The sequence below is a fragment of the Cnephaeus nilssonii genome, assembly GCF_951640355.1.
Source record: "Cnephaeus nilssonii genome assembly, chromosome: 7".
NCBI classification, from domain to species: domain Eukaryota; kingdom Metazoa; phylum Chordata; class Mammalia; order Chiroptera; family Vespertilionidae; genus Cnephaeus; species Cnephaeus nilssonii.
Window position 1 is genome coordinate 94,382,674 of NC_137078.1, and position 20,753 is coordinate 94,403,426.

General features: G+C 60.3%; 1 protein-coding gene across 3 annotated transcripts; it reads left to right on the forward strand.

Annotated features, from left to right (window-relative positions):
- The first annotated feature begins 6,706 nt into the window (after positions 1 to 6,706).
- Positions 6,707 to 20,191, forward strand: FAM131C (family with sequence similarity 131 member C). 3 transcript variants are annotated; one of them, XM_079778421.1, is made up of 7 exons: positions 6,707 to 6,881; positions 14,567 to 14,679; positions 15,503 to 15,538; positions 15,792 to 15,885; positions 18,218 to 18,400; positions 18,668 to 18,778; positions 19,391 to 20,191. In XM_079778421.1, exons 1-7 carry the CDS (start codon positions 6,860 to 6,862, stop codon positions 19,675 to 19,677), a joined length of 846 nt encoding a protein of 281 aa, XP_079634547.1. In that variant the 5' UTR covers positions 6,707 to 6,859; the 3' UTR covers positions 19,678 to 20,191. The 3 variants fall into 3 exon arrangements, with proteins under 3 accessions (XP_079634547.1, XP_079634548.1, XP_079634549.1); XM_079778422.1 differs by having other exon boundaries at positions 14,579 to 14,679; XM_079778423.1 differs by lacking the exon at positions 6,707 to 6,881 and adding an exon at positions 7,752 to 7,931.
- The last annotated feature ends 562 nt before the right edge of the window (positions 20,192 to 20,753 follow it).

A 20,753-nucleotide genomic window follows, 5' to 3' on the forward strand; every position in this document is an offset into this window, starting at 1 on the left:
TTCCCGCTTGCTGTCGTGTCCCTCCCTCCTGGCATTCCTCGCAATTTGTTGATTCATTTATTTATTCCAGTGACTTGTTAATACCTGTGTTCTCTCTGACTGACTGGAAGCCAGGTGTTGGCAGACTTTTTTTTTTGCCAAGGGTGAGATCGTAAATATTTTCATCCTTCAGGCCCATATTATTTCTGTTGAAATTATACAACTCTGCCATTGGAAGGTGAAGTGGCCAGAGACGGTAAGTAAAAAAATGAGCATGGATATGTTTCAATAAAACTTTATTTACATGCCCTAACCGGTTTGGCTCAGTGGACAGAGCGTTGGCCTGCCAACTCAAGGGTCCCAGGTTCGATTCCGGTCAAGGGCATGTAGCTTGGTTGCGGGCACATCCCCAGTAAGGAGTGTGCAGGAGGCAGCTGTTTGATGTTTCTTTCTCATCGATGTTTCTAACTCTCTATCCCTCTCCCTTCCTCTCTGTAAAAAAAAATCAATAAAATACATATTTTTTAAAAACTTGATTTACAAAAACATGCTAAGGTCTGGATTTGACCCATGGGTCAGAGTTTGCTGCCACCTACTCTGACTACCAAGATAGCTGGGACTTGTCTGATTATTCTCAACTGTATCCCGTTGTTTGGGCAGACAGCACACAGCGGGGCCGATTCCATCCATGTTTGATGAATGAGGGAGTGAAACAGGGAGGACCTCTGTGGATGGGACTCATGGGACACGTGTGAGGTGGATGGATGGAGGGGGAGTGCACAGCCTGTGCAAACAGCCAGAGGCAGGAATGGAGCGATGTGCCTGTCCCCAGAGCGACCAGGCTCAGCATCACCCCAGAGGTCAAGATAGAGGGGGTGCTGGGAGACTAAGGGCTGCCCCGGTGTGGCCAGCAGTTGGGCCCACGTCCTCGGGTTCCTGGGAGAATTAAACAGGGCAGGATGGGTCTCGGCTCAGCAGCTGGCACATGGGAAGGTCTCAGCTGCCATGATCATTATTGTTGCTGTTTTTAACACAAACACCTGAAACTTCCCCCCAACCCCCCACCAATGGCCACAACTGGGCCAGGAGGGCTCTCCCCTGCTGAGGATGGGCCTATGGTGACCGCCAGAAAGCCTGCCCCTCGAGGAGCTGCAGATTTCTGTCTGTGCTGGGGACACCCCACCCCTGTTTGCTCAGCAAGCTGGCAGCTTCCCAGGGCAGGGAGCAGGGGCAGGTCTTCCCTAGTCTCTCAGTGCCCAGAACAGTGGCATGGTACTTTCTGGGTCACTTGGCTGAGGGAGAAAGGAAAAGGAAAACAGTGAAGAATAGCGCTGTCTCAGGCTGCCCCCTGGTGGCCAGATGCTGCATGACACTCACGGCTCAGGAAAAGCAGCTCAGGTGAGTCTTAACTTGTGTCTGTGCCTTAGTCCTAGCAGGGGGGTCTCCTCCCTGCCCAGGGATACAGCCTCTGAACCCTGAGAAGGGGATTCTGTCCTGAAGAACCACAGTGGACCAGGCCTGGCGAAACATTTTATTTTATTTACTTTTTAAAAATAAATCTTTATTGTTGAAAGTATTACATATGTCCCTCTTTTCTCCCTGCCATTAACCCCCTCCAGCCCACCCTGCCTCCCTCCCCAGGCCTTCAGCACCCTATTGTCTGTGTCCATAGGTTATGCATATATGCATACAAGGTCTTTGGTGGATTACCCCCTGCCCACCCACCCTGCCCCGCCCTCCCTCCGAGATTCCGCACTTTGTTCCATGAGTCCATGTCTCTGGATGCACTCCGTTCATCAGTTTATTTTGTTACTTAAATTCCACATATGAGTGAGATCATGTGATACTTGTCTTTCTCTGAGGACTTATTTCACTGAGCATGATACTCTCCAGGTCCCTCCAGGCTGTCTCAAAGAATAAGAGATTCTTCTTTTTTACTGCTGCACAGTATTCCATGGTACAAATGTGCCACAGCTTTTTTATCCCCTCATCTACTGATGGGCACTTGGGCTGTTTCCAGATCTTAGCGATTGTAAATTGTGCCGCTATGAACATAGGGGGTGCATACCAGGTACATTCTTTCTGATTGGTGTTTCGGGTTTCTTAGGATATATTCCTAAAAGTGGGATCACTGGGTCAAATGGCAGTCCCATATTTCATTTTTTGAGGAAACTCCATACTGGTTTCCATCATAGCTGCACCAGTCTGCATTCCACCAGCAGTGCACGAGGGTTCCTTTTTCTCCACATCCTCAACAGCACTTGTCATTGATTGATGGCAGCCATTCTGACAGGTGTGAGGTGATACCTCACTGTCGTTTTAATTTACATCTCTCTGATGATCAGTGACTTGGAGCATTTTTTCATATGTCTCTTTGGCCAGGCATTTTAGAGACTAACTCAATGCACCTGCTTACTCACCAGGCTGGACGCTTCCCCAGGGCAGGGGCTGGCCTTACCTCAGGGTCCCCTGTGTGTATCACCATGGTGTGTCTCCTCCATCAGACTGGGGCTCACCCTCTGTCTCCCCCCTCCCCAACCCCCCAGTCCAGCTGCTTGCCTATGAGAGACTGCAGCTGCCACCTCCTTCCTCTCGTCCTCTGTGCTCTGGCCATCTCGGCCCCCTTCCTCCTGGGAATTAATCCCTTCCTCCCACCTCCAGACCCCAGCCATGCTGTTCTCTCTGCCAAGCCAAGTCCCGCTCATCTGTCAGCTGTGGACTCCGTCATTGTCACTTCCCCTGGATGCTCCCTCCACACCCAAGAGCAGATCAAGGCCTTCTCTCCCACACTCCCCAGTGCTTTTCCCGTGCTTCTCAGGGCTGTGACTCTCAGCTTACCTGGGCCATTGCTGGGTTAATGCCTTCCTCCCCCGGGGACCTTGTCTGTCTCAGTGCCAGGCATACAGTGGGTGCTCAATTAGCATTAGCTGGATGAATGAAAGACTGAATCCGTTAGTCCTGGCTATAACCACTATCTAGATGTGTGACCTTGGGCACGTCTCACTTTCTTCCATTCAGTCAACAAATATTCATTGAGCGTCTACTACGTATGGAGTCAAACCCAGATCTGTCTGGCTCCCACCCTGTCCTGCACACCCAGCTCTGCCTCTCCTGGGAGCGCCAGTGCCGAGGAGATGCTAGAGGCCTGGAGGTGGCAATCCCCGTCTGAAGTCTCGTCCTCTCCCACTGGTCCCCCAGAAGTCATAGATGCCAGTCCCCTGGTGCCCCCCACCCCCCTGCCTTCCGACCTCTGTGTAGGAGGAGCCCTCCACCATCTCTGCCTGCACATCCCACTCAACCTTCAAAATGCCACTGCAGGGGCACCATCGTCTTGAAGCAGAAGCAACTCTCCTCTCACTGCATGTGGCTGGCATGGGAGGCTCCGCTGTCAGCCATGACCCGAGTTCCTTATACCAGGGCTCCCCCACACTGCTCCCCTCCCAGGACTGCCCGGGCAGGACTGAGTGTGATTCACTGGAACGGCTCTGTTGATTAATCTTTCTCCGATCAGACGCCGAACATCTGCTCTGCATGCTCCAGTGCCCCGCTCGGGGCTGGGCACTCAGGACGAGTGTCTGCCATTGGGTAGGAGAGTGGGGGCAGACCACAGGACTGGGGGCTCTGCCTGGATCCCCCAAATCATGACAGGAGAATGGGATTTAGGGTGTGAAGGGCACAGCCTGGGCACTCTCTCCTCTGACCCCTTCACCCACCAGAGGGCCTCTCTCTCCTGTCCCCCATGGGTGGGTGGGGCAAGGAGCATGCTGGGGGAGGGTGGTGCAAGGTCAGGGCAGATCGGCTATGGGCTGAGCTGGGGAAGGACAGCCTGCCCGGGGGAAGACAACCACACATCTTGAGCTGTCTGGGAATCTGGGAATCGTCTGCTTCAGCAGAATTCCAAGGACTGGGAAGGTGACTGTGGGCATCCAAGGAGGAGCTGCCCACCCCTGCATGGCCCAGTCTCAAACCAGTGCCAGGGCCGGGCAGCCAGGCAGGAGACCTGGGCTCAGTCTCCACTCTGCGCTCAATTTGCTGTGTGCCCTTGGGCAAGCCCCTGTCCCTCTCTGAGTGCCAGTCCGGACAATGAGAGACTTGAGTCCGTGTGGAAATGACCAGCACGAATGCCAGAGGCCGGGATTGCCGGAACCCCTCACCCTGCCCCAGGGACCCCTCTGAGTTGGTGACCAAGTGGATCTGGGTGGGGCCACTGCCCAGCCTCATCCATCTGTCCCTGTGTTAGGCTGAAGGGGGCACAGTGAGCTCCCCAGCATCCTCTCTCTCCCCTGTGACCTGTCCCATCCTCTCTGCAGGGGTCCCCCTCGCTGTCCCCTCTGCCCCCAGAGCTGCCAGGCTGCCAGCTGGGAGCTTCGGCAGCTGTGACGAGCACCCTGCGTCATGGTGAGTCAGAGCCCTCCGTCCAAGCCGGATCGAGTTCCTCCACTGAAGGAAGAGAGAAAGGCCACCTCTGCCTCCCAGCCCGGGCGTTCGCAGCCCAGGACCCGGAGCCTGGCCACAGGCAGACCCGTCTTTCCTCCTCCACACCAGGCAGGCACACGGCCGGCCCTGCAGGGCACTGGGCACCCATGGTGATCAGGACAGACTGTCCCCTCAGAACCACCCCTCCCCCAGCCAGACGCAGGAGGCAGGGCTGCTCTGATGGGGACGGAGCATGGGGGTACCTGAGCACCCAGCTAAATACGGTACTGACTCCAGGACTGGCACATCTGTCCTGCTCATACGGGCACATAGTAGGTGCTTCATACACATCCATTAAATGGAGTTCCTTCAGGTTTCCCATGGGTGTGGGGAAGCTGGGTGAGGTAATAAATCATCATACCTTGTTCAATCACCATTATTTATTTTTAGCCCTAAGTTAAGTACATAGTATGTGCCAATCATTTTATATATTTTTAAAATTTATTTCAGAGAGGAAAGAAGAGGGAGAGAGAGAAACATCAGTGATGACAGAGAATCATTGATCAGCTGCCTCCTGCATGACCCCTACTGGGGATCGAGCCCGCAACCCGGGCATGTGCCCTTGACCAGAATTAAACCTAGACACTTCAGTCCACAAGCTGATGCTCTATCCACTGAGCCAAACCGGCTAGGGCTGTGCCAATCTTTTTAAAGCATATTAATCCTTACAGCAACCTGTGAGGTGAGATTTTTGCCCCCAGTTAACAGATGAAAACAGGGAGGCTCAGGGAGGTGAAGCAACTTGCCCAAGGACACACAGCTTGTGTGAGCTGAGTCCACATTCATACCAGGTCTGCTGACACCGGTGGCCAAAGCCACTCTCCGCCTGGACTTTACTCCAGGAGGGTACCAGGCCTGCGGAAAGAGAAAAAGAGCAGCACCCGTCCCCGACCCGTACCCCACTTCCACTCCCGGCAGCCCCACGGGTTCAGATCCTGCCCTGAAGAGGCCTTTAGCTCCAACCCATGGCCCTGCCTCAAACCCTATTCATCCTTCAAAACCCTGCAGGTTCCTCACCAGGTTTTTGTTGTTGTTGTTGTTTTTTAAGTATGTTTTTATTGATTTTTTACAGAGGGAAAGGGAGAGGGATAGAGAGTTAGAAACATCGATGAGAGAGAAACATCGATCAGCTGCCTCCTGCACACCCCCTACTGGGTATGTGCCCGCAACCAAGGTACATGTCCTTGGCCGGAATCAAACCTGGGACCCTTCAGTCCACAGGCCGACGCTCTATCCACTGAGCCAAACCGGTTTCGGCATCTCACCATGTTTTTTAAAGAAACCAGCGAACCCGTCTTGCTCACCTGCCTGTGTAAAAGGGACGCAATTACCGGCCCTTCCTGGCACTCAGGTAGGTGCCAGGATGCAGAGAGACAAGGTGGGCGTGGGAGAGAGAGAGCTGTGGCCGCTGCCGAGCTGGGGGCCGGGGAGGTTTGCTGCGGGGCTGGGTGTGCGACTGTCTAAAGGTGAGAAAGAGTACGGCTGTTAGTGTGTGGTGTGTGCTAGTGCGTGTGTACACGAGTGTGGGTGTGCAAGCATTCGCATGTGTGAGCCTGTATAGGTGTGGGAGCGTGTCCGTGTGGAGGCACGTGAGGGTGAGTGATTAGACTCACACTGTCGCTCATCAGACAGGAGACCAGGGCTGAGAACACCCTTGGGCCTGGGTCCCCAGTGTCCTAGCAAAGTCCAGAGAGGCGGGTGCCGCCCCCTCCCGGCGCTGCGGGAGACCCCGTGGAATGTTGCCACTAGCACACTGCCGCCCCCCCCCCCGCCCCCACCTCCACCCTGGCCCGCACCCCTCGCCGCTAAGGGGCCTCAGGCCAGGCATCTGTCTGGCTTCGGTGAGCCCGTTTCTTCCCCTGCGAACGGGCATGTCAGGAGCTGCTGTCCCTGCGCTCAGCCCGGCGTCTGGCCTGACTGTTGAATGAACGTGGCTGTGCACTTCGTGCCCCGAATGCCGGGAATGTCCCCGCCCCCACGCCCCTTCCCTGACCTTCAGCCGGGTCACCAGGCGGAGCGAGGTGAGGGCCCGATGTGCCCCCACCCGTGCGCCCCAAATGCCCCAACCCCGCCTCCCGCCCACCCCCTGCCGGGCTGCGGCAACAGGTGCGCGGGGCGGCGCGGCGCGGGGAGGGGCGAGCGGCCCGGCCCCGCCCCCAACGCGGTGCAGGCGGAGCTGGCGGGGGAGGCGGCGGCGGCGGCGGAGGCGGTGGAGGCGGTGGAGGCGGTGGAGGCGGCGGCGGCGGGACGACCCGGCGGAGGCGGCAGAGCCCGCAGGAGCCCCGGCCCCTTCGCTCCCGCCTGCAGCTGCGCCCGCGCCGCGTGAGCCCCCCGGCCGCGGAGACATGAGCCCCCGGCGGCCCGACGCACCCGAGGCGCAGCGGCCCGGCCCCGCGGCCCCGTGATGGGCTCCTGCGTGTCGCGAGGTGAGGGGGCCGCGGGCTGGGGGGTTAGGGGTCCGGGCCCCGCGCCGAGGATGCGCGCACACTCCCTGGGGCCGCTCCCGGGAAACATCCCGACCAGCTGCATCCCCACCCCAGCCCGGCTGAGCCCGGGAGACTCGCCCCCCGAACCCCCCGGGGACAGGGCGTGGGAGGATGGGGTGCAGCATAGAGAGAGCGCGCTGGGAGGTCCCCAAGCCCCAGCCCCGCTCGGACCCACACCCCGGCAGGTGGCCTGGAGCTGGGTCGCTTTCTTCCCAGCAGCCACACACCCCCCGCCGCGTGTCCGGAAGGGGCAGGAGGCGTCTGGGTGCTCCTGACTGTGCTGGAGGGACTTCGGGGCTGGGGGCACCAGAACACCCTCCCTCCCACCCACCCCCAAGACACAGGCCTTACTAACTCAGCACCCCGTCTGTCCCCTTCTGCCACGCCCCTGTCTCAGGGTCACGGGCATCAAGGGGTAATGGAGGTGAACAGGTTACAGAGAAGGTTCGGTCCTCACCCGCACCCCCACCGCCATCCTTGGTCAGGGGATGGGAAGGGACAGAGGCAGCTGATGTTCCCAGGAGCCCCTGGGCCTGTCTCTGTCTCTGAGCTTTAAAGGCCACCCTGAGCGGGCCCCCTGGCTCCCCGGCCTGTGCCTCGCCCCCTGCTTCCCGAGGTGGCATCAGGAGTGGGAGTGAGCTTCCCTGGGGGGTGGCAGGTTGGCCTTTGGAACCCTCCCTGCCACCAGCTTTCCAACAGCTGCTGGGCAGCACTTCAGGAGCGGTTTACAGGGCCATTCGCCCACCACTGGCCTTCACCCGACAGGGGCAGGGGGCGGGGCTGGGGTGGAGGTGACTGGCCAGACCCACTGACCCCGACCACAGGGCCTTGGGGCTGCCACCCGTGCATCACCCCCAGTAGCTTTTCCAGGTGCAGAGGGGTAAACAGGACCTGGGGAGGGCCTTGTCCTTGTCTGGGGGACACAGCACCTCTGTCTTCATCCCGTGGCCTCCCAGGGGCTCTGCTCACCGGTCCACGTGGGACATTCAGGTAAGAGGCTCAGGATGTCTCAGGGGGGTGTCAGGGCTGGGGTCATGGTGGGGGTTGGGCTGTGTGAGGGTCATTCACTTAATCATTAAGCTGATACGAGCATGACACCTACTGTGTGCCAGGCACGGTGCACACATGGGCATCCAGTGTTGACAAGCACAGCACTTACAGCCTGGCCAGAGCGGGAAGGTGTTTTTTTATTTTGAAATTTATTTTTATTTATTTCAGAGAGGAAGGGAGCAGGAGAGAGAGATAGAAACATCAACGATGAGAGAGAATCATTGATCGGCTGCCTCCTGCACGTCCCACCCTGGGGATTGAGCCCGAAACCCGGGCATGAGCCCCAACCAGGAATCAACCGTGACCTCCTGGTTCATAGGTCGATGCTCAACCACTGAGCCCCGCTGTCCGGTCAGAAGGTGGTTTTAGGAGTGAGGAATGTCTAGGGTGCTTTAGGAATGACAGGGTCTCCATGTCTCTCCAGAACCCCTACTCTGGGTGTTGGGGGATCTGGGATCTGGTGTTTTCCTTGGTGACTGTCTCTTCCCCACCACTTGGCCACCCCATGTCAGAGGCTGGGCACTTGCTATGAGCTGCAGACCAGCTGAGCACACTTCAGAGGCCAGGGCAGAAGGGGCACCTGCCAAGGTCACTCAACGCAGCGTCAGGACGGGGCCCAGGTCCTCCGACGGGATGGGGACCCTCAGCCATCGTCCCAGAGACGCTGGGTGGCTGAGCCACTGCGTGGAGGCCTTGCACCCCTCTGCTTGTCACTAATGCTGAGTGCTTACAGCGTACCAAGCACCGGTTGGGATCTTTCAGGCCCCACACACTTTTGAGGAGCACATGCTCCCACTTTACAGATGGGGAAACTGAGCAGAGAGGCGTTGAGTGACCTGCCCAGAGGCTGCGTATAAGAAATAGCAGAGGCAGAGGCAGGATGTGAATCCAGACCGGCTGACTCCAGAGCCTGGGCCCTTAGCTCTGCACCACCCCGCCAGCCCTCCGTCCTGGGCCGGCACCTGCCCTGCTTCCGCGGGCTTCGGCGCCCCAGAGCCTGGTTTCCACGCCTGCGCCAGCTGCTAACAACGGCCCTCTGACTCCAAGTCCTTCCCTGAGCCAGATGTGCAGCCTGAAGCCAGGCCAGGGATTGGAGCCTCATGCTGGGACCTCCCCAGTCAAACCCTAAACCCCAGGTACAGGCCGCACCTGGGACAGCCGCCCCCCTCAGCACCAGGCAGCAGAGAGAGGTCAGGGGTGCGGACTCCGGGGCCGGCCAGCCTCGCTCACACACCCAGCTCTGTGACCTCAGCAGTTCCTAACTTGGTGTGTGCGTCTCAGTGTTAGCGTCTCTAACGTGGGGATAGTAGCAGTTTTGATGGCCTGTGGTTGCTGGAGAGGATTAAATGACTTAACTCATGTCAGGCACTGGGACCAGTACCTGGCACATAGTAGGCACTCGTAAGTGTTAGCGGAAGTAGAAAGGAACTGGGGTGTCTAGAAGGTCCTGGAGAGGAGCCTGTTAGCTCTCTCTGTCCTTGGTTGGGCATGGAAAGGGACCCCCTTCGGCAGCTCTGAGCTGCACCAACCCACTGAGAAAGCTACCAGGGTGGCCCGGGTGACCCGTAAATAAGTGTCCTGGGGGATGGGGGGCACTCTGTGTACTCGAGGCTGAGCCTCTGCCAAGCTTGGAGGATGGCCTGCTGCCAGGCAGTGACTCACCGGCAGAGAGGCTGAGGGCTCACCTTGGGTGGCCTCCCTCTGCAGAGCCCCCAAGGCACACGTCAGCCCTGGGGGCAGGACCAGAGGCCTGGTGGTGACCGAGATCCGTTCCTTGGTCCAGACAGAGGAGGTGAGGTCTGGAGCGGGGAGGGACAGAGTGCGTCCGTGGCAGGTGCCCCAGCCTCACCCTTTCCAGAGGAGTCAGTGTGCCCATTTCACAGACGGGAACCCTGAGGCTCCCAGAGGCTGTGCCATAAGCCCACGCCCTGGAGCTGGCACTGAAGAGCCGGGACTTAAGCCCAGGGCAGGAGCTGTGAACGAAATGCCTGGCCCACTGTGTTCTCTTCAGAGCCAAGGCCAGAGCCTGGCACAGGACAGCCCGCTGTACACACCTGGGCAGGGGCTGGCTGGAGGGACTGCTCCATGCCGCCAGCTGCTGGGATCCCAAGCAGCTTAGAGGGGAAGCCAGTGGCTGCCCGGGGAGGGGCTTCGCCAGGGGCTTTGCACACCGGCTCAGTGACTGTGTGGTTTCAAGAAGAGGTTTACCCTCTCTGGGCTGCTGGGTTCACCAGGGGCCTCCTGCCCTCCCTCTGTGGTGGGGCGGACGGCGGCCACGGTGATGAGTGGGCTGGGACCTGGGACACGAACACAGAGTGCCAACGAGCAGCTGAAGGGGCTGGGCGACTCGGAAGCAGGTGTGAGGAGTCTGAGCGGTTATGGTGCACACTCACCACAGAAACAAGCAGAGAAACCCAGGCTGGGAGCTTCGCAGCAGGAGAGGGTTAGGTTAGACAGCAGGAGGAACCGGCTGGGTGGTTGGACTCCAAAGCAGATGAGGTGCTGGTGTGGGGAGGCCGGAAGCACCCTTAGTGAGCCGAGGCGAGGCTCGTCTTCTGAAGGAGACATCTGCATGACACCCCTCTCCTTGAAGGATCAAAATGGTCCCCTCCAGGTTGCCATGGAAACCAGAGGCCTGTCACTTCTGTGGCCAGGGGAGGTAGGGGAGGAAGCAGGCCTGCGAAGGGGCCTCAGACCTGGAGGTCAGGGGACTAGGGTGTGGACTGAGAAAGGAAGGAGGTGCCTCCCACCGCTCCCTTGGGGGAGAGAGGTGCCCACAAGAACTGTGGCTGGGGGCCCCTCAGGCAGAACCCCAGCCCCCAACCCCCCATGAAATGCTGTGTTTTTCCAGTTGCCGGTGGTGACGTGGCCGTGGTCCCAGCTGGGCCATGAGCAGCCTGTGATTTCACCCTGGGCTGGTTCATTACCTGATGTCTCCATGGCAACCAGCCTGTGCCCTCATGGGGCCAAAGTCCTCAGGGGGAGATGGCAGCTTTGGCAGAGGCGCCCGCCCCTCACCTCAGGTGGGGGCAGGAAGGCTGGGGAGAGGCTGGGGGCCGGAGCCCTTCGCGTCACCACCACCTCCTTGACGAATGACCTTGTTCAAGTCGTGTCTCCTCCAGGCCTTGGACCTCACCTCCCAGCTTCCTCTGTGCTCGGCCCCCCTTACTCCCGTGTCTGTGGCTCGGGCGATGGCCAGGGGGCCTAGCACTCTTCCAGCCCCTTTCAGAGTCCCCGGGGCCGCCTGTAGGCAGTGCCACCTTGAACTGCACTTGGCAGCCCGGCTTGTGCTCTCTGGAGCCTTAAGCAGGTCACTTTCTAACCTTTGTGACTGGCACCCATCAGAATAGACATATTTTGCATCATGACCTCATACACAGAGAAAGTTCTTACCGTATTCAGCCCCGCCCAGCCCCGCTGCGGCCATCCCTCCCCAGTTATGCGGACATCCAACGGGAGTTGGGAGGGGAGGGTGAGAAGCTGGCCTCTCCTTTGTTTTTTAATATATTTTATTGATTTTTTACAGAGAGGAAGGGAGAGTTAGAAACATCGATGAGAGAGAAACATCAATCAGCTGCCTCCTGCACACCCCCTACTGGGGATGTGCCCGCAACCAAGGTACATGCCCTTGATTGGAATCGAACCTGGGACCCTTGAGTCCACAGGCCGACACTCTATCCACTGAGCCAAACCTGTTAGGGCTCCTTTGTTTTTTTTTAAACTATATTTTTATTGATTTCAGAGAGGAAGAGAGAGAGAGAGAAACATCAATGAGAGAGAATCATTGATAGGCTGCCTCCTGCATGCCCCCCATTGGGGGGTTGAGCCCGCAACCGGGGCATAGGCCCTGATTGGGAATCGAACCGTGACCTCCTGGTTCATAGGTTGACGCTCAACCACTGAGCCACGCTGGCCGGGCTGGCCTCTCCTTTGCAAGCATCCCAAATGTCTGCAGGTGTCTGACCCCGCCCTCGTTCCATTAGGTGGCCAGAGTGAGAAGGGTGGTTGAGGCAGGGGCAGCAGAGCCTGCGTCCGCGCCCTTGCGGAGGGTGTCTGTGTTCCCCACCCCGACAGTGGCGTTCTTCAGAAAAGTGCCTCTTCGTTATCCGTTTGGGATCCTAGTAGACAATTTCTCTAGAACAAGCTCCCTCAACTGCCCATTTTACAGATGAGGAAAACAGAGGCTCGGAGAGCCAAAGGCACTTGCTCAAGGTCCCACGGATGGTAAAGGGCAGGGCTGGGATTTGAACCGGGCAGTGCGGCACCGGAGCCTCCGCGGCTCTCTCTGGAGCAGACCCTGGCACGGGGATCTGGGTACAGCTGATACACGAAGGACTGGAGAGGCAGGACAGAGGACCCGGAGCCAGGAAAGGGTGTCTGTCATCCTGCAGGGGGTGACCTCATCCTGGGCCCGCAGAGTGTTCTGACCCCAAACAGAGGTGCTGGGATCTGCACTTCCAGTCACTGGCTAAGGGCCACTCAGGTGGTGGGGTGGGGGGGGGCGGGGGGAAGACATCAATTCTCAGATAGTTTCAGCTCCAGTTGCCTGAGGGCAGCCCACCTAGGAAGAGCAACAGGTGCTACCCCTTGGAAGCAAAGCACATGGGGGGGGGGGGGGGGCGGGGGGCAGCGTGTGGATGCACAACCCGGCAGAGAGAGCCAGAAGGATCCGGGGGTCGGCTGGAGCACCCACACTATCTCCTAGGCAGGGGAGGGGAAGGTCCAGCCCCTGGGCCGTATAAGGCTCTGAAGTCATTTGGTCTGGCCCTAGCAAGGCCTTAGGGGTGAGTTCATTAAATGTCTGACCAAATACGGCAGGCTAATGTTTAAGTTGATGATTTTGAATGACCCTCGAATGATGTTATAAATATCCCAATGGCCCTGGGCAGAGAAAAGGTCCCCCACCGGCTCTAGGCCCACCCCTGCCCCTCCCTGTCCACACCAGTGCAAGCGTCTCAGCCTCAGCTCAGCCGCTCCCACAGTCTCTGGGGTTGCCTGACGCCTCCCAGCGAGGGCCCCATCTCCTGGAGGTGGGAGAGCAGAGGACTTGCTGGGTGCTTAGACGGGTTGGGGGCAGGGCATAGGGAGGGCAGGACTCCACGCAATGCCTGGAGTTTTTGTCGGTTCCGCTGGGAGGACGGTCGCGTCATTTTCTGAAATTGTGGAGAAGGACGAACGCGGGTTTGCGGCTTCCATTTTGCCCTGGTTTGCTCGCGGTGCCTTTTGGGCACCCGTGTAGGGACCTGGGAATCCTGTTAGAGCTCAAGCAGCGTGGGGCTGGATGTGTAATGTGGCTCAGCCGCACCCCCTGGGCCGTCCTGGGAGGCAGGAGGCGAGAAGGGCCCAGGATGGAGCCGGGGGCACAGGGCGGAGCAAGGAAGGACTGAGAGGAGCAGCCAGGGAGGTGGAGGGGAGCCAGGAGGAGGGTGCGGCTCCGAGGGAGGGATGGCCTGTGTCCTGGGTGCCCCTTGAGGCCAGGGAGAAGCCACTGCTGAGCTTGGCCACATGGAGGTGCTGGCCCTTGCAAAGGGCCGCCCATGCAAGGCTGCTTGGCACAGTGGAGGGGACTCAGGAGGCCAGGAAGTGGAGGTGGACACAGTGCTTCCTGGGGGGGGGGGGGGGGGGGGAGGGCAGTCGCTGGACGGAAGCCGCTCTAAGAAGGTCTTTAAAGGATGGGAGTGCTTGGGCTGCTAGGATGCTGGGGGCGGGCCCGTGGTGAGGGACTGGGTGAGGCAGGGAGAGGAGTCGGAATGCTGGCCCGAGTCCCTGAGCAGGAGGCGCCAAGCAGGTGCCCCACGGGTGGACCAATTCGATGGCGTGGGAGACACAACCACACCGGAGAGAGAGCAGAGCCCTGGGTGCGGGCAGGGACGGGACCCAGCCCCCGGGGGCGCGGGGAGCAGGGACAGGTTTCTGTCACAGGAGGGAAAGCAGATGGTGTGAGCATCAATGCAGGCAGGCCTTCGAGGTGAAAAGAGAGGGTGGTGCTTTTCGAAGGCTCTGGATCTCAGCAAGGAATGGGGAGAAGGAGCGGAGAGGCAGGACAGAGAACCCGAGGCAGGGCCACGGAGGTGGGTGCCAGGGACGGAGGTTGGAGGAGGAAAGGAGGGTGAGGTGGTCAACCTGGTGAGAAGCAGACTGGCGGGAATTAGAGACGCGTGGGGGGACTCCCGGGCAGAGTCCCGTAAGAGGAAGAGCAGGCCCAGAGCGGGTGCAGGGGCAGGGCAGAGGGTTGAGGGGTCAAGGGCGTCGTTGACGGAGAGCTCATAGGCTATGCGGGAGTCTTAGCTGGGCCGGGAGAGAGGTAGGCCATGGGGCCAGTGGAAGTAGGTACATGAATTGGAGGTCTCCTTGCGGCCAAAAGATGCCAGCGTGTGGGTGTAGAATTAGGGGAAATGGAGTCACAAGCGGACGGGCCAGTAATTCCCACTGCGGGGACCAGGCCGGACTCCGGCTGCTGTGGCATTGGGTCTGTTTTCTACAAAATGCCGATGGTGCTGATAAAGTCACGCCCGCCTCTCAGGGCTGGCCTGACCAGGCCTCTGGGAGGACACTCCTGTCGCTCTTATTTCCAGATCTCTTCACAGGTGTCCACAAGGATTGCCCCATGCCCCCGGGCACAGGCCCCCTGAGCCCACTGCCCTCCAGCTGCCCACCCACCTTCATTCCGGACTATGTCACTGGCAAGGTAAACTGGTCACGCATCACCCCACCTTCACCCCTGCCTCCGCCCTGGTCCCTGGGCTGATCCCTGCGGCTCCCACAGGGAGCTCCTCCCCTCCCGGCCAAACGTGGACCAGGCTTCTTTAGAATAGAGAGCCCCACCCAGAAGGGCTTCCTCCCCCAACCCCACCGACCCCCCTACCCCCCATTAACTCAGCCTTGCAAATAACAAGTTTTGTTACCAGCCCAGGACACCTCAGCAGCCTGCACTGCCCACGGAAGAACAAAGGGGGTAGGATTCTTAGATCTCGTGAGGGGCCTCACATCCTGGTGCATAATTTCTGCCCTTGCCCCAGAGGTCATGACCTTGAACTTACCAATTGATACAACTACCTTTTCGTTGTTGTTTGAGCACGTACCACATGCTAAGCACTGTGCCAGGCACCGCGTGCACATTATCTCATTTCTGCTGCCCCACGACCGAGGGGTACATGGCATCGTCCCATTTTGCAGGTGAAGGAACTGAGGTTCTGAGATGTTATGTCATTAGTCTAAGGATGCCCAGGCTAAGGGGCAGAGCCAGAACTCGAAGCCAGGTCTGATCTACCCCCTGCACCAACTGCCTCTCCTGGCAGAGCCACCGCTGCCCCCCCCACCCCCCCCCCACACACACACACACTTCTTCCTCTGCATGCCAGGGGACAGCAGGGCACGACACAGGAGTAGGCAGACCCCCACCTCAGGGAGCACCAGAAGGTGACCCACATCGCCATCCAGAGCTCTAGGACGCCTGGCATCTGCTGGCAACATGCCAGGCCCTCCTGATCCTCTTTCTCCTTTTGTTTTAGGACAAACAGATGGATTTCTGTTGGGATCCTTGGCAGGTCAGTGCACTCGCTCACCCCCCAGTCTAGCTATTGCCCTCCTTCCACGGGGCCCAGCGTGGGCGTTCGGTTCTGCCATCCCTGGGGCCGGGGGGAGGGGAGGGCGATGAAAATGCTGGGGTGGATGGTCCTGTGGGCGTTGGCAGGACCGCCCTGGCCCTGCCCACTGCTCAGCAGCCCTGGGGAGGTGGGTAATGGGGGTGGTAGTGGTGGGGGGACTTCTACCCACCTGCTCCCCCTCCCCCCCGTGCAGAGATGCTTCCAGACCACCAACGGCTACCTGTCCGACTCCAGATCCTGCTCCAGCAGCTACCACGTGGCAGCCCTGGCCACCTCGTCCCTTGTGGGTAGGCGGCAGCTGCCCTCCCCTGCCCTTGGAGTTTGCACGGCCCACCCGACACCAGCTGTGTGTTTGTGTGTGTGTTTGTGTGTGTGTTTGCAGGGGGGGCGGGCGGGGCGGGGAGGGCAAAGCTGAATTGCAGCTGGAAGGATTGGGCCCCATGGATTCACCACTTTCCAAATGCCGGGCTCCAAGAGCTGGGTCTGCAGGGAGCAGTGAGAGGGGTTCCCGCCCCCACGGGTGGGATTGTCGGGGCCTCCAGCAGCTCGGGGGGCACCGCCCAGGTTTTCAGCTGTGTGCCCGGTGTGGCCTTCCCCGCCGCCCGCCCTGCAGCGGATGACGTCTGCCTGTCACCGAGATAGGACTTGCTGTGTGAGTGGCTAACGGAGGGACTTGCTCTAGGGCAACCTGTAGGAGTGAGGGCAGGGACAGGGCAGGGGAGGAGCTTGGCAAAGCCTGGTGGCAGGCGTCTCCCCTCCCCCAGCCCCATCCATGGGAGCCCAGGACCATGAATCGCAGGCAGAATGTCTGGCACTTAGGCCAGTTGGCTGGCTCGGCTGCCCCTGGGGAGGACCCTGCCCCTCGGGCACCTCTGGGTGGGGCAGCTGCCATAGCTAAGGGCGAGTCTCCAGAGAAGAGTGTGCCAGTGGGGGATGGGCACGCAGGCCAGGAAAGGGGTCTCAGAGGGCCATCCCAGCACCTGCCTGTCTCCCAGCACAGCCTCTGGGCCATTCTCAGCGCTCTCCTTGCCCACCACTTTGCTCAGTGTACCTTGCGCTAGCCTTTCATTAGTCCCTCCTCCCTCAGGCCTCCCTGGCTCCCCCGGGCCCCTGCTGCCCTCCCCCTCAACCCCCCCCCCCCACACACACACACATCAGCCTGTGCTGTTCCCTCCACCTGAACCCCTTCCCTCCACCTCCCCTGCCCTTCAGGGGCCACTTAGACACCTCCTCCCACAGCCTCCTCGGTGCCAACACTCCCCTACTTGGGGGAGGGCTCTCCCCTCCCTCTCCCCCTCCCTCCTCCCTGTGGTTTTCCTCTTGTTTCCTTTGTGGATACTGTCTTTATTTTTTTATTATTGTCTTTTTTAAAATATATTTTCATTGACTTCAGAGAGGAAGGGAGAGGAAGAGAGAGACAGAAACATCAATGATGAGAGAGAATTGTTGATTGGCCACCTCTTGCACGCCCCCCACTGGGGATCAAGCCCACAACTTGGGCGTGTGCCCTTGACCGGAATTGAACCTGGGACCCTTCAGTCCGCAGGCCGACGCTCTATCCACTGAGCCAAACCAGCTAGGGCGACACTGTCTTTTTTAAGTGTTGCTGTTCTTTACGTCATGGCCCTGGAGCCCGGTGACTCCCAGATCTATTGTCGGCCTTGGTTAAAGGAGATGCTGAATCATTCTTGACAGCCCTCTCTGACAGCTTCCACATCCAACGTCTACTCCTAGGAACCCCACAGGCCCTCCCCCGCTCTCCCATCTGCCCAGCCCTTGTCCCGTCTCCTGCTGGGTCCCTTCAGTGGCCCCTAATGTCCCCCTGTCTCCACCCTGGGACCCTAAGCCCATAATTAGGATGCTCTTCCTCGACTCCAGATCTAACCCGCTCCCCTCCTGCCCATCACCCTGCTGTGGCTCCTCGCTGCTCTCAGGAGGACATCGGTGCCCTCAGCCTGGCTCTCAGCCCCCAGTCTGGCCCCTGGTAGGCCCCCCAGCCTCTCTGCCACCCCAGTCCTGGTAACCCTGGAGCCACACCCGCCTCCTCCATGCCTTCATCATCTCATCTCTGAAACAGCCTCGATCTGTCCATCTAACCCAACCTCCTTCAAAGCCCCAATCCAGTCCACCTCTTCCAGGAAGCCTTCCCTGCCTGCTGCGCCCCACACAGGTCTCACCCGCCACAGAGCTGGCACTGGCCCAGGCACAGGGATGCTCCCTCAGAACTTTATTCATGGAAAGGGGGAGGGCTGGGGGGGGGGCGTCTTGAGTGCATCCTTGAGCAGATCTTGGGCAGAAGGGTCTGAACTTGGTCGGAGAGAGAATGAGGGGTGTGGCAAGGCTGGGCAGGAAGCTCCCCGTGGACAGGGACGCTGGCTGGGAGCAGGGCACCGGGAGGGCGTGGGCAGGGAGGGGCACGGGCTCTGGCCGGGCATAGGAATCGGGTAGGTACAGGGCGTTGCGGGGATGGAGCTTTGAGGATGCCGAGCATTGGTTGGGTACAAGGCATTGAGTGGATGTGGGGTACAGGGCATTGGAGGGGCCTGCGCTGGGGGGGCCGGGGGTGTTGGGGGGGGGCTCTGAGCTGGGCAGTCACTCGGCTGCTCTCCCTGTCCCCAGGGGTGGTGCAGAGCATCAAGGACCACATCACGAAGCCCACGGCCATGGCGCGTGGCCGCGTGGCCCACCTCATCGAGTGGAAGGGCTGGAGGACCCAGCGCTCGGGCTGGGAGCCGTCCCCGGCCGAGGACGAGCACTACTGCTGCCTCCCGGACGAGCTGCGCGAGGCCCGCTTCGCCGCCGGTCAGTGGGGGGCGGAGCTCGGACCGCACTGGCCAGGGCTCTGGGCCTCAGGGGACGCCGCGTCACCACAGGGGCATTGTCTGGGCAGGGAGAGCAGGGGCCTGGGGTGGCCAGGGCATTCGGTGGGCACTCTGGTCACCAGGGCCTGCATGGACAGCCCAGCCCCCCTCCGCCCGGCTGTGGGTGCCAGGCCTTCCAAGCAGTGCCCCCCCCCCCTCCGCATCCTCCTGCTGTGCCCTCTCTGAGCTGGTCCCGCTGTCCCCACAGGGGTCGCTGAGCAGTTCGCCATCACTGAGGCCACCCTGAGCGCCTGGTCCTCACTGGACGACGAGGAGCTGCACCCCGAGAACAGCCCCCAGGACGTCATCCAGCTGCAGGGTACCGCCCGAGCGGGCACGGGGCGGGGGGGAGGGAAGGGGGGCGGGGGCAGAGTTGGCGCTGCATGCCGCCCTGTCACCAAATGCACTGTGACCTCAGATAAGCCCTTTCTTCCCTCGGTCTCAGTTTCTTCATCTGAAAAATGGGGTTGGGGATCCTTGCCCTGCCCATCGCCAAGGGGTGCCATGAGCATAAAGGAGAAAACAGTAGTAGTAATAATAATAAGTAATGGGAATTAAGAGCTTTCTGTGCTAGAACCCAGGGTTACTCCTGAGGGCTTCGATGAGCCTGGGTCCTGGGTGAAGCCAACATACCTGTTATCTCATTTAACCCTCCTCTGGCTGGAGGGGCGGGAGGCTCAGGGAGAACACTGGTCATCCCATTTCTCAGAGCGCAGGACTCAAGCAGAGCCTGCTCCCAACTACACGCACTGCCGCAGTGAGAAACGGGCTCAGAGAGGTTCAGTGCCTTGCCTAAGGTCACACAGCTTGGCAGTGACAAAGCAGGATTTGGAGGCCGGTCTTCCGCCTCTTGCCCACACTCACACACCAGGGGAGGCTGAGGAGCGGTCCCAGACTCTGCCCCTCACCCCACCTCCCTTTGGTTTTCCAGACCTGGACAGCATCTACCTTCAGGACAGTCATCTGAGCGGCCCCTCGCAGGACGATAGTCTCCTGGCCTTCTCCTCCCCCGGCCTCTCCCCTGACGGCTGGCCCTCACCCGAGGAGCCCCCCATCACAGCTGCTGTCCCCCAGCCCCCCAGCCCTGAGCAGCAGCAGCACCGGCCCCGGCTGCCCGGGGGCCCGGGGCCCGAGGGTGGGGCCTGCCTGCAGGGCTCCCTCCCCTCGGTGGACAGCGGCTCCCTCTCGGAGGAGGAGGACGACGTGTTCTATAACTGAGGCCCAAGCACACCGCCATCTCGCCTGTGGGCAGCCCAGGCGTCTCAGGACGTGGGGTCAGGCTGGGCCTCTGGACCCTTCAGGGCAGGCACGGGGCGGGGAGGCAGGGGGCGGGGCTGGCACTCGCGTGGACCACTTCCGTGCCTCCGCGGACCTGCCCGCAGTGGGCGCCATCATCCCTCTGGCCCTTCTCGGCTCATGTGGGCCCCTCCCCCCCCCCCCCCCAGGGTTCTGCCACCCGCGAGCTCAAGGACTCAGCAGACACCAGGGCAGGCCCCAGGCAGACAACCTCAAAGGGCCTGGGAGACCCACTTGCAGTGGGGCCTGGGGACCCTGCCTGGTCCCAGAGCCAGTCCCTCCCGTCTCCCTCTGTGCTTCTGCCCCACAGAGGTGGGGTAGCCTCTTCTGGTAGCTAAGCATCTGCTCCTAAGCGGTTATCCGAGGACACCCGTCTCCCTGGACTGTCTGTCCCTCACCCGCTGACCCTGGTGGCCCTGCTCCCCCTCCTGGCACCCTCCTGCCATCTCCCTGAAAGCTCTCTGAAGACATTAAAGTGGCGGATTCACCCTGGATGGACTTGGCCTGGTCTCTGCTGGGGAAACCGTGTCCTTGGGGCTCCTGGGCCGAGGGTCTAGAGGGACTCGGGGGAGGGCCCCTGCCCCTCAACACACATACAGCTGGTCAGGTTTCTGCCCCCCAGCGGGGGGAGTCCTCACTCACAGGAGAGGCCGAGGTTCTGCAGACTGCCCGAGGAGCCGCTCCTGGGGCCTGCGCTAGCAGCCCTGGCTCCGCCAAGGAGGAGGCGGGGGCTGGGAGGAAGGCAGCTGGGCCACAGGGTCCTGCTTATCCGTGAGGATGAGCAGCATGAGACTTGGTGAGGGACCCACTCTCCCCAAATCTCCCTGCCAGGAGGGGGCATGAGGAGTGGGAGACCAGGACCCCAGGTCTGCACTGCCCACCTGACCACGAGCAGCCCCAAGAGCTTGCTCAGAGCCAGCACGGGAGGAAGCTGAGGTGCCACGTGAGTGCCCTTGGAGCAGAGATGGGGGACGCATGGCGGCTCTGGGAAATGGCTT